The sequence below is a fragment of the Ctenocephalides felis genome, unplaced genomic scaffold (genome assembly GCF_003426905.1).
Source record: "Ctenocephalides felis isolate EL2017-DRISC unplaced genomic scaffold, ASM342690v1 CF-g0.4_SCAFFOLD_03570, whole genome shotgun sequence".
Classification (NCBI taxonomy): domain Eukaryota; kingdom Metazoa; phylum Arthropoda; class Insecta; order Siphonaptera; family Pulicidae; genus Ctenocephalides; species Ctenocephalides felis.
Genome location: NW_020539724.1, coordinates 13,638,478 through 13,651,273, shown reverse-complemented (window position 1 = coordinate 13,651,273; position 12,796 = coordinate 13,638,478). Strand labels below are relative to the sequence as shown.

The following is a 12,796-nucleotide window of genomic DNA, read 5'->3' as shown; positions in this document are numbered from 1 at the left end:
GATTAATTTGATAGAAGTACAGTAATATAAAAACATTATTGTGTAATTTTAAGTACACATATGTATTAACCCAAAAATGTATAGTTTTGAAGAAAAATTATTGGAGAATTATATTGAACAGAAGGTTCATCAGGTAAAAGCATATAAGAAAAATTTAAATGTAAAAGTATATAAAAGTGAATATCGTATATAAATAAAAAGATTTTTTTATCAAATTATATAAAGGTGTAACACCACTGCAACAGCCTAAAAAAACGTAATTTTTTCATCAATTTTTGGATTGAATGATAGGTAATACCCATATACCCTACTTAAGTACTTCCCTTAAAGAACTTAATTTGATTTATTTGTCTGAAAAGGCCTTCTTTCATAATCCAAAAATTAATTATTGGAGAATCATATTGAGCAGAAGGTTCATTAAAAGCATATAAAGAAAATTTAAAGGCAAAAGTATATACAAGTAAATTTCGTATATAAATAAAAAAGAAAAAATATATACCACATTATAACGTATTTCTCTTCCAAATCTTATTTTAAAAATTTTGATACAAATTTACTTGAAAAGAATGAAAATGGTTAGAATTATATAGCAAAATGCAATATAGAGAAGCCCGACACGTTCGAAATTATAAGAAAAAAACAAACTTTGAGCCGTCAAAATTTCCTCCCCATATTCTAAAAGGTTCAAAGTAAATAAAATATTTATTTTAAATTACATGGACAATTCATTTGAGCATTTATATACCCAAAATTGAACGAGCCAACAAAATTCAATCCAAAATATTTTTTGTATAGATCAAATAATTAATGGATAACCACTTATCAAATTGTGATGGCTTTGGCATAGAGGTATAAATAAAAGCATGGATTCAAAATTTAAAACATGAATTAATAAATACTAGGCTTTACTAAACTTTTTTTTAATACCAAAGCCTCCACAATGATTCTTCCAATATGGCACAAAATATCAGAAAAAAAATGATAATATATAATGATTCCCTTACCTTTGGGCTGACTTTAACTGTGACCCTTGGCTTCTGGGGCGTGGCCTCTCTGGGGGTCCCTGTTGAGGTGACATGATCAGCCGGCAAGCTCTCTGGTACGGTTTGCAGGGTAGTTCTCATTGTCGTTGACATAGTGGCCATCCACGCACCAGTAATGTGCGAAATCCACCAACAAAGGGATTTAAATTTTTTCAAAAATTATTAACCCCTTCAAAAAATCTTCAGAGATTTTCCCGCTTTAGTAACGATATTTCCAAATTACCGTTTTCGATACATAATTTCTAGTGAAAACACTATTTTGTAAGTTCTTTTGCAGAGGGGACAATGATTGAAATGATCACTTATAAATTCTATACAATAATATTGGCAATGATGCTTAAGCTATCTTCTTAATCGCTATTTATAAGTAATTGTAATCCCGCTATACTAATGTAGATTTCAGTCACATGATTTTTTTAGCAAAGTTTATTTTTGAATTTTAAAATATAATATATAAAGTAAAGCTTTTAGATTAATAAGACATTATAAATATAATTTATATAAAAATAAAATAGCAATAACAATGAGATCACAGACGTTCAAAAAATTCAAAAATGTTTTTCGCGTGAACGAACATTAGGTATAAATGTTAAATGAGTAATTATTTGTTGGTGTGGCGATTTAGAAGCGCGTGGATCTGAAAAAAAAGAAAAACTAAATTAATTTAATACAATTATATTCTAATTTTACTTCCAATAATAAGTAAGAGATGGAAAAAACGAATTGCAAACTAACCCTTATTTCTTATTCATGGGCAAAATCAATATCATTTATCACACTGCTAAATATAGCCAAAGAATACTTACAAATGACACTAAGTGTATTTCCGATAATACAAAAATAGCCCTAGAAAAAACTAGGAATTTATATATGTGTCGATTATTATTATCATACGATAAATCGTAAAAAGAAGAATATTCTAAATCCGGTACAAAAGCAAAGAAACGCTGAAGTCGCCATGAAAATTTAAGTAGGCTTTATCGACATCTGTAGAAAACCATTTGTCTTACTATTTTCAGAAATATAAGGTAAATATGAAATATTTTATAGTTTGAAAATGAATGAAAGAAAATTATATTTCTAAATAAATAACATGATGATGGAATATAAAATATTCAATAAATAAATATTGTTGTTTCTTTATTATCATAATTACATAACAAAGTACAAAACAGAAGAAGAGCAAATAGGACCAATTAGGACGCAAGTTCAATCAAGAACGAGAATTATAAAATTCTAGAGCCTCCCCCCATGAAGTAAATACCTAACTGCGCTTTCCGTGAGAACAAGAAGCAATTGATAAGCGGAGTATTAGTTGGTATTATTTATTGAGTCCGACATACCCTGACAAAAGACCTAGTCTGGCATGGGTAAATGCATTTCCTTTGATATACAATAATATCGAGTTCTTTTTTGGGTGTAAGTCCCAAATTAAATAGATGATCAGTAAGTACAAAAAATAAAATGAAGGTAGAAATTATTCCGAAGAAATTACTAAAACAAATGCTATAATTATATCAAAACTATTATTTTGCTATAAGTCGATTATTATTTCATTACAATTTTTAAATAATTTTTTTTCTTTATAAAATAAAAATAAGATATATTTAATTGCGTCGTTTTCAATTCAAATCTTGTCTCTAAAACCAGTCGTTCGCCAAAGAGAAGAACTTTGCATACTGCTCGGGAGTAATATATTTTCTTTCTCATCACAAATGATAAAACGTAATTATTTAAAGCACATGATAATAAATATGTCAAATTAAATTTAGATCGTAAATAATGTAATTGATAAAAAATCCAATTAGTAAAAAATGTAAGTTTTCTTAGGGCGTTTCGTTAGGTTGATATTTAAATAAAAGCTAAAAATTATTAATAAAAATTTTGCTTGAATTTTGATATCTTGAATTTTTAAATAAATACTGACATAGATAAAAAATGATAAAAATATCTTATGTTTATGCTTGAAATAGCAAAATGACTCTTCAACAAAAATCATAAAAACATGAAATTATAATAATATTCTAAAACACCAATTAAAAGTGCACCAATATAAATATTACAAAAAGTCTATAATATTATTATATATATTATATACAAGTTTGTGACTATTGCGCACACTGAATAGTGAATTCATAAAATGCAAATAAATTACCTTCATTACTTAAAAAATATCATTCCATAAAATTTTAAAACAAGAATTTATTATCTTTTATCAAACCATCACAAAACCATATTTAATTATCCTTTCCTCCCGCAAAAACCAATTAGAACTTCGTTAGTTAAAAACTTTAAATTTACACAGATTTAAAGCTCGTTTAAAAAAACGTATGAAGATGTTCTAATTACTTTTCTCCCTGACAAAGTAGAAGATATATGCTCGGAGACTGAACTTTTTAATCTATGCCAAGAAATTGTTCAATTAACAAGTTTTTCTATTTAAAAGTTGGCAGTTTGTTGACCCAGATTAGCTCCACATGAATAATACAGCACGGAGGAAACGCTGATAGTTTCGCCATATATAGACATGAAGAAAATTATTTAAATTAGTAATAGTAACAGTTGATATAATGAACAGAATAGATATAATGAAGTATGTAAGGCAAAATTATGAAATGATTTATAGATTTAAAAGATTTTAACGTGCCCCGCTAAAAATGCAAGAATTCAAATCAGAAAGAGATGTAAGAAAAAGTTGCTTATGCCTTATCAAATATGGAGTACCTCAAGGAACAGTTGTTATATATCAAAATTTCTTTCCCTTTCAATTATCTTATGATCAGTAATTACTTCTGTATCAGATGTATAATGAAATATCTAACAATGACAAGTTAGTAAACGGCTTGTCTATATCATAAAAGCAACCTATAAGAAAATGTTATAGCAATTACAATCGCTCAGCCATCTGTATTGTTATGATACTTTCACTAATATCTTACTCGAACAAAAAACACAGAAAAACACATAATTTGCGACTTCAAGATGTCGTGAATCACCGATGGTTTTTGTAGTCATTTCCTACGGTAATTATAACATGTCCAAATTGTTTTTGTGATTCATAGCTCGAGTTTTTGTTTGTGTTTCACTTAAACTTTCTATGGATAATTGTTTTAGATGATAGGTTTAGATATTGTCAATAATTCTTCCAGAATTGGCAGAGAAATTATGTGCAAGGAAAAAATTTTAGGTTTTATAAAAATTGTTCCTCCTCAAAGTTACCATTCTAAAAAATGTGTGTCTTATAAAACATTGTTCGCTTAATTTGCATATCATATACGATATAATTTACTTTCATCTCAATATTTAAATATAATCATATTTATTATGTCCTTTCATTAAAAATATTTTCTTCTTAATTCACAACGAGTTCCAGACTTTATAAAGACCGGTTTCTGTAACTACAAGTTTTGATCAACGTTGTAATTAAATAATTTATTAACATTAAACATGCAATTAATTTTAGTCAAATTGTAATCGAAAGTAATTAATAAAAATTTAATAAGCAATTTAGCAAATGTCTTTAGAGGTTGTACACAATACTACAATTAGATATATTAGTTCTGATTGCATTTTTCCCTTTGTGCATTTTATCTTTATATGCAAAATAGATTGTTAAATATGTGTCTGAGATGTTGAAATATTATTTCACAGTTTTTTCTGCCTCCGGTACATAGAGAAACTGGTTCATCGACTTCTTTGTGTTATACATCTGGCTTTTTGTGCCATCAACCGAATACGCGATCTGGGTACGATGCATCCAGCACGCGTATGGAAATCGGATCAAATTGATAAAGAAAATAAAAAATATATAAAATAATACGTATAGATATATGCAAAATTGGCAAATAAAATATTCGACTAATGTTTTAATTTTTCCAACGAATTTTTATCAATCTAGTATTCATATGTAATTTTCCCAATACTCAATAAAATCGATAAAATTCTCAATAAAAAGCTGGATCTAAATATAAACGATGTGTTCAACTTGTTGATATCACGTGAAATGACTCATAATAATAGTTTAAGTAAAAAATAACGATGGGAGATGATGAGTAAGAAACAACTCAACGGATTAATTAGAATAATAAAAAAAAATCAACGGCCGTTAATCTTCTGCTCTGGTGTAACATAAAGCACACGATAAAACAGGGCAGGAGAACTGTTTATTATAAAAAAAAATTATAATTTACTAAAAACATAATCAAATGTAGATTAGCGTAAAATTCAGAAAATTGTGTGAGTATATAGTTTTAAAAATTAGAGCACTTGAAATTATACACATTTCGAAATAAAAGTTCTCCAAAAAAGTCTTGGAAGGCTTGAATCTCGGATATGACTTCGACCAGATTCATATCCGGAGCCTCCGGAAGGAGTCATATTCGGGCCAAAGTTATATCCGGCCGGAGTCATATACGGCAGAAGTCATATCCGGGCGAAGTTATATCCGGCCGGAATCATATTTGGGAGTAGTCATATCCGACCGGAGTTATATCCGGTCAGAGTCATATCCGCTATATGCACTACAAAAAACTAACTTGATAAAATTTATTATTGAAGCCATTTGACTTAATATTTTATTAAAATCGAGACCATTTTTGAAAATCATATAACATATATGTGAGTTTTTGTGGTGGTTTCCTATTATCTCTAAATACTTTGAGTCTAAAGAATTTGTGTACCATTTTACAAAAGCAGTTGCTATGTATTTGGGTATAAACCCGGTGATGTAAATAAATCTAGCTTAAAACAAAAAAATCTTCATAAAAAGTCACACTCCTAATATACAAGACAATTATTAAACCAATATGGTCCTACGGTCTACAACTATGGGAGCGGCCAATAAATCGAACATAAATATTCTACAAAGGTTCTAAAATAAAATTTTGAAAGAAATCGTGAACGCTCCAAAATATGTTCCCAATTGGTTGATACATCAAGATCTCAGAATACCAACTATAGAAGAAGAAATTAGTCATTACTGCTCCAGATACATGGCTCGTCTAAGTCGTCATCCAAACCATTGAGCGTATAACCTGCACAAGCTTTTACCGCCAAAGTGTCTCAAAAAATATATAATATCTAAGAAAGTGCCATCGCAGGATAGCGATCCTTCTCACGCTGTCAAATAAATATACCTGTAAATTAGCTGAATGTAAACAAAGTACAATAAAACAAAAAAAAGTCACACTCTTTGAAAACAACGTGACACATTCCCAAGTCCAATGACTATCAAATTCCATTCTCCATGTTTATCAAATTATGTCATACGTTTACATGTTACTAACTCCTGCCCGATATCATGTCCATTGTCGATGATTGAAGTGTTAGTTTGTGTTTTAAAAAAAACTCGCGTAGAAAGCGTGTCACACAACGGCCGCATATGCATCCATTCGATTGTGCGCTTTTTATCAAGGTTGTATAAATTACAATATGAGAGAACGACTGCGGATATGTTACGCGGAAGGATGCGAGATGGAAGTCAGATCTCGTATGTCGAATCAGTTTCAAATAAAAATAAAATGAAAAAGAAAAACCAGCTGAGACGTCAAAGTTCAAAGTATTTTTATGACCGGCATTATCAGTGACGAACAACTGTGGATTCCAGATGATTCAGACACGATGTTGTGGATACAGATGTTTTGGGACACAAAAAATAGGACAAGTTTTTGCATTCTTGGCTCGAAGTCAATCAAAACACCTGCAAAGTGGTACGCCTAAACCTAAAAATGATAGTTCAACCAGGAGATGATTGTTTAACATTTTTATTGTTTTCAAGAAGTAATATTAAGTTTAAGTAAATTGATGATCCAAGTTGATGCAGAAGTTTTTATGAACGGAACAAGAAATTGGAGATAGTCACACGATTTTTCTACTAAAAATACCAAAACTAAAATCTTGACTAACACTAAAAATGATGGTTCAAACACAAAATTGTTGATTCGGATGCTTTGAAGAATAAGGGGGCGTCCATTAATCACGTGAGCGAGTTTTTGAGGATTTTTGGACCCCCCTCCCCTTGGTGATACATAGTGATATTAAAAATAAATCCCCCACCTCCCCCAACAAACATTACGTGTATTTTTAGTTACGTGATAAAACTGTAACATTTTTGAATCTTTTTTGAAAATGTTTGATTTTTTCCAAAAAGTCAGTTAAAAAAATAATACACGTGTTATCTTACTATCCCTTTCCTCCCCTAAGTGATATTTAGCGATTTTTTGTTAACCCCCCCCTGCCCCTAAAAACCTCGCGTGATTAATGGACGCCCCCTAAGAGGTATAAAATGTTTTTTGTCTTCTTGGCTTCAAACCAAGCTCAATTTTTAAAAATCGAGTATCTAATATTTTAAATTTTTCTACTAGTATGAAAAATGATAAGATTATTTCGGGCAAAACAAAGAGTAAAAAATATTTTTTGCATTCTTGGCGTAAAGTCAACCACAAATTCTACAATGTATTTCTCTACTGAGAAATTTTAACTAACACTAATGAATTTTCAGCTCGTTAGTATTAATGTGGACATGAACAAATTTAATTTTGATTAATACAATGAGCAAAATATTTTCTCTATATTTTTTATTCTATTTTTAAATCACAATTCACATAGTGATAATGTAAATTAAAGCCTTAATTTTAGATGTGAGGGTATTCTTACATCTTGAATGTATAAATACTTTATTATATTATCAAATAAATAAAACTTGTTGCTCTTTAAAATCTGTTTCCACTAACATTTTTAGCTTTTGCATTAAACAGAAATTAAATTTCTTGATACCGTAATACTAAAAATGTTAATCAAATGCTCGGCCAAAAAAATCAACGATTTAATGAAATATAATTCCATAGGCAAAATAATTAAATATTAGGTTTTGAAGATAATTATATTTTTGTGTATTTTTAAAGCAGACTTTACTTTGAATTGAAAAAATCACATACAAACAAATTATATTAAATTTTCTGATGGTGGGACGAGCAATAAAAAAACCGGTTGGCGAATGACTAATTTTTATTATTGTTGAAACAACCTTCGATAAACAAAAAGTGCATTGTATTTGTAATACACTTGTATAAATGTAGTATATACATATACACAAATATGGATATGTATAAAAAGATATGACAAATATTGGCAGTGCAATTTTGCATTAAGATGTAGAATATTTATCACCTGGATTATTGTAATTTTTTGTTGGTTGTATCCATAATTTATTTACAAAATTAGTTTGGAATGATTTCACTTCTGTAAAAATTTGAAATGATTTATCATTACAAAAATATGTACTTTCTAAGCTCCCAGAAATAAAAGGCAAAAATAGCTATTGAAAATATAGTTCGATTTGATGAAGTATTTTTCATCCAATTTAAACTTCTCATTTATGCCCAAAACAAATAAATTTTATTAAAAAAGAGCAAAATACATAATGAATCATTTATCTCTATTAGAATGGGTCTCTATTACAACAGTAAATGCAAAAACACGGTTACGATTTCCGTATTGGATATGTTATCATAATACTTGTATTAGTGAAATGAAAATAGCTTGTATTTTCATATCACCATTATGCAAATATTATTATCATATGCTAAATACTATTATTGTGTGTGCAAAACAGAATAACTGCTTTTTATCTTGAAAAAAGCTGGCAAAACACCCACAAAATGTTCATTAGGCGATTGATGAAATTTTTAATTAAGGTGGAAGAGAAAATTTATTAAAATTAAAATTATTAAAGAGAAAGAAAATGATTAAATGTGCTATTTTTAACTACTATCCAATTATTCCATTCAATTAAACTGAAGCACTTACATTAATTGGAAATATTCATGTATTACTTATACCTAGATATAAGTCGAATCAATTCCACGCCTTGATCGCAGGCAAAATGCCAATTTATTGTACAGTGTTGATAATAAATTTAGCACAAGCGATTTCAATTTTGCACTGTTCCTATTTTAAAATTTATTATTTTTCAGGTATTTATTATACAACTATATTAAAATAGCTTTTATGTCATACTTTCACAGATAGATGTAATTGACACTTTTAGTAATTATTTGGGTTTGTCGGTTTTCAAAAACTGGTTTTAAAAACCGGCTTTTGTCGAAAATTATGGATTTCGAAAACCGGTTTTTTAGTGAAAAAAGTCGTAAAATGACAAATATAGCCAAACATAGAAGATAGATGAAAGCGTTTTGATTCTTGAAATCATATCGGTTCCATATTTGATATCTTATCAGTCTGTAATGGTTTCCAGAAAGGTTTTGTATATATTAATTTAGATTTTTATACCAATGTATATATTAATTTTAATCAGTGTGACTTCTTGAAGAAGTAACTTACTCTACTCTATTAGTAAATCTCCTCTCTATTAGTAAATGTCCCTAATTGATCAAGTTATAAGTATTCTTCTAATAACAATCAATCTGAGGCTAATTCATATTTTATTTATAATTTGTCAGCTTTTATGTTCGAAATTAAATTTTATGATTATACAATTATATTAATATTTCTTGTATATGAGTCGTAACTTATTCAAGATTGGTTTATGCTTTAGTGTAATGACCATTATAGAGTATACATTACCAGCATTGAGCAATTTAATAACATAACGTTTGATGATCACTTCAGCCTTCAAAAGTAATGAATTTGTATATAAAAGATATTTCAAATAAATTGACCGTCAAATAAATATTTATGAACACCAGATAATATTGTTTATTAACTCTCAGAACATAAATGCTTAAAAATTGACCTCAGAATATTTTTTTAATATTTTTTACAATATAACTTTCTTATTTCCTTTTCTTCGGACCTGTTCTCCAATAATTATTTGATTATATTCAAACGAGTTTTTTTTGACACCAGAAAAGATTTCACAAGCTTTCTAAGATAGGTCGCACATGGTAATGACCTTACAGATTGTCAATAAAAACTTTTCGAGTTTCGAGTTTATTGGCCTATTAATTTTTATCAATGTGTTATTGTAACTGATTGAATTATTCATTTTGTTATTAGAAATATAACATATATAAATATGTTAACATCATTTGTATTTATGTTACGTAGTTATAGAATTTTATTAAAGCTCTCCTTCGATAATTCAGGTTGTCGGGTTATAATTTAACCCTTGTAGCTGTAGACTGTATTAAACACTGATTTGTTTATATATTATGTATTTGTTGCAGTTCTTATTACAATCACTGATTTTTCACTAAGTTATTATTGAAGAAAATTTATTTATTAGTTATTTATTATACATGTTGTTTCGCGGACTATACTTTTTGAAGTGAACAACTAGTTCAATTGAAACACTCTCAGAATCCTTGGAGCATGCTTTTTTATAATGATCTAAAAATATAATCTTTTATCAAAAAGAAATATCATGTCAAAGGATTTTTGGATTATTATGGGGTTCAGAAAAAGTAGTATGGGAAAAGCTTAATTATAATAATGAATATAGCTTGAAGAAATTCTTGAAGATTTTGCGTCAAAATTAGGGATCTATAAAAGTTTTCACCAATATTTATGGATACCTATAGAATTTGTATGAATCAGACAGAATCCTGTCCGAAATCGTTTAAAATTTAAACCCATCTCTCTGATTTATTAAAATTGAAAATGAGTGGCCATGGGCGACGCCAGAGTAATAATGCGCGTCATATTTTATCCGATAAAATTGCTTGGCCGAGAGGAACGATTATTGATGGTAATATCAGAAAAATATCTAGAAATTAAATCATATGTTTCTCAACTTTCTTGAATCATTTTATAAACACTTTGTAATTCACTTATCACCCCGGAGAATCACTATTTGATCATTAAATGCTACTTTTATTTTGAAGATTTTACGACTTATTATTCACTTAGCAATTGTTAACACCGAGACAAAAAAACAATTTTCTATTCAATTGTGCAAACTCACTGCTAAAATAAATGTAGCGTGCAGAACAATTGGGCAACCTTATTAATTTTTTACATCAAATAATTCTCATGAGTCACCTTCGCAATTAAACATTCTACATGCGATATATTATTATTATATCCACATGTCATAAACGAAGCGAATAGAACGTAAAATTTGTTAGCGGATGTCAATGTGTGATTAGAATCGATAATTGCCAATAATTCATAACGAGAGTTAGAATTTTATTTGTGAATTATTTAAATATTATGAGTAGAGGCGGAGATTTATCTTTGTTTTTAGTTAACATCAGAGAAAAACATACTATCCATATGATTTAGAGATATACATATAGAAACACTCAAGAGTCCATTGGATAAAGGATAGTAATAAATTAATAATAATTCTAGAGATATTAAATTGTTTTGTATTTTTTGTGACTATAATTTAAATTTAACAAACTTTTAATATTCATAATATAAAAATTTTAGGTAGAAGTGTGAAAATTTATGGCTGTATGTGCCTTATGTTAGTATTTTGAAATTAAAAAAAATGATGTTCGGATGTATTTTCGTTTTATTATATTGGCCATGAAGGTGACAACCTTCAGGGCATTAAGCTTTACACGGAATGGTTGCTACCCCTGGTAGAAAGGGTAGCGGAGTGTTTTAATTGAACTAGTTGTTCACTTCAAAAAGTAAAGTCCGCGAAACAACATGTATAATAAATAACCAATAAATGAATTTTCTTCAATTATAACTTAGTGAAAAATCAGTGATTGTAATAAAAACTGCAACAAATACCACTCTGGAGTAATTAAAATAATTTAAAATTTATCAAGATGACAAGTGATGGCAATAACTTCAAAAGAAAAGTAAAAAAATATCATAAAAAAATTGAAGACGAAAGAGATTGAAAAGATATTTAAATATATAAATGTAGAATGAAATAGACATAAATGATGCGTATATATAAAATATGAAAATCGTTTCATAATCTCTTATACCAGGCAACCCTGCCTGACTGAGATATGAAAATAATATATCAAAAAAAAAAAAAAAAATTGAAACTACAAAAACTTGATCATTAAACATTGAAATTATAAGAATATAAGGTTCAAAAATTATGAATTTAAAAATTACAATCGCCCATAAAAGTATCGAAGTTCATTGTCAAAGTGTAAGATCAATAATGAATGCTACATTGTACAATTTAATAAATAAATAAATAATATATTCCCTGCCACATAGAAAAACAAATATTTTTCATCTTCAATAAACATTTGCTCTATCTTATTAATATTGTTTTAAACCTGAATGAACAGCGAGTTTATACAAATAAATCCATTCTCCGCTAGTTTATTTTCGGAGCGGTTATATAAAAAATAAACACCGCTAATTTCATTAACGTTCTCGCCCGTGCAAAATTTTTCTATAGTAATACTATTTGATCAAAAAATCAATAAAAACCTAAACTGTAATATTTGCGTATTTGTATTCCTATCAATCTCGTTTATTTCTTTTTTAAACATTTGTACCAAAATCTTTAATTTCGCTAATCGCTTGACAAATTGCGCTCAGATTATTGAAAGCGTATGTGGGCATTTGCTGAAGGTCGGAGATTTAGATTTGTATGAGCGACTTTTTTTTGCACAGTAACACGTTTTCTTGCACGTGTGACAGACATTGCATAACTGGATTAAAATCGTATTTTAAGAATTTTATGGCAAAAAATATACATTCACATTTAAAATAATAATATGAAATAAAATATATTTAATACATCTATAATATTACCACCGTGCCTTCTCCCCAGCAACAATCTGTTTACCCAACTAAGTAGTAAAATAGAT

General features: G+C 28.3%; 1 protein-coding gene across 4 annotated transcripts in view; it reads right to left on the bottom strand.

The window, feature by feature from the left end:
- Nucleotides 1-12,796, bottom strand: part of LOC113383219 (serine/threonine-protein kinase MARK2-like) — a 121,323-nt gene that overhangs the window by 55,299 nt on the left and 53,228 nt on the right. For all 4 annotated transcript variants that reach the window (XM_026621468.1, XM_026621471.1, XM_026621467.1 and 1 more), the window contains exon 2: nucleotides 1,005-1,680. Coding sequence is in view for 1 of the 4 variants with exons in the window: in XM_026621472.1 (XP_026477257.1) it covers nucleotides 1,005-1,145 (141 nt within the window). In the remaining 3 variants the exon portion in view is untranslated. The remainder of the gene's footprint in view (nucleotides 1-1,004; nucleotides 1,681-12,796) is intronic.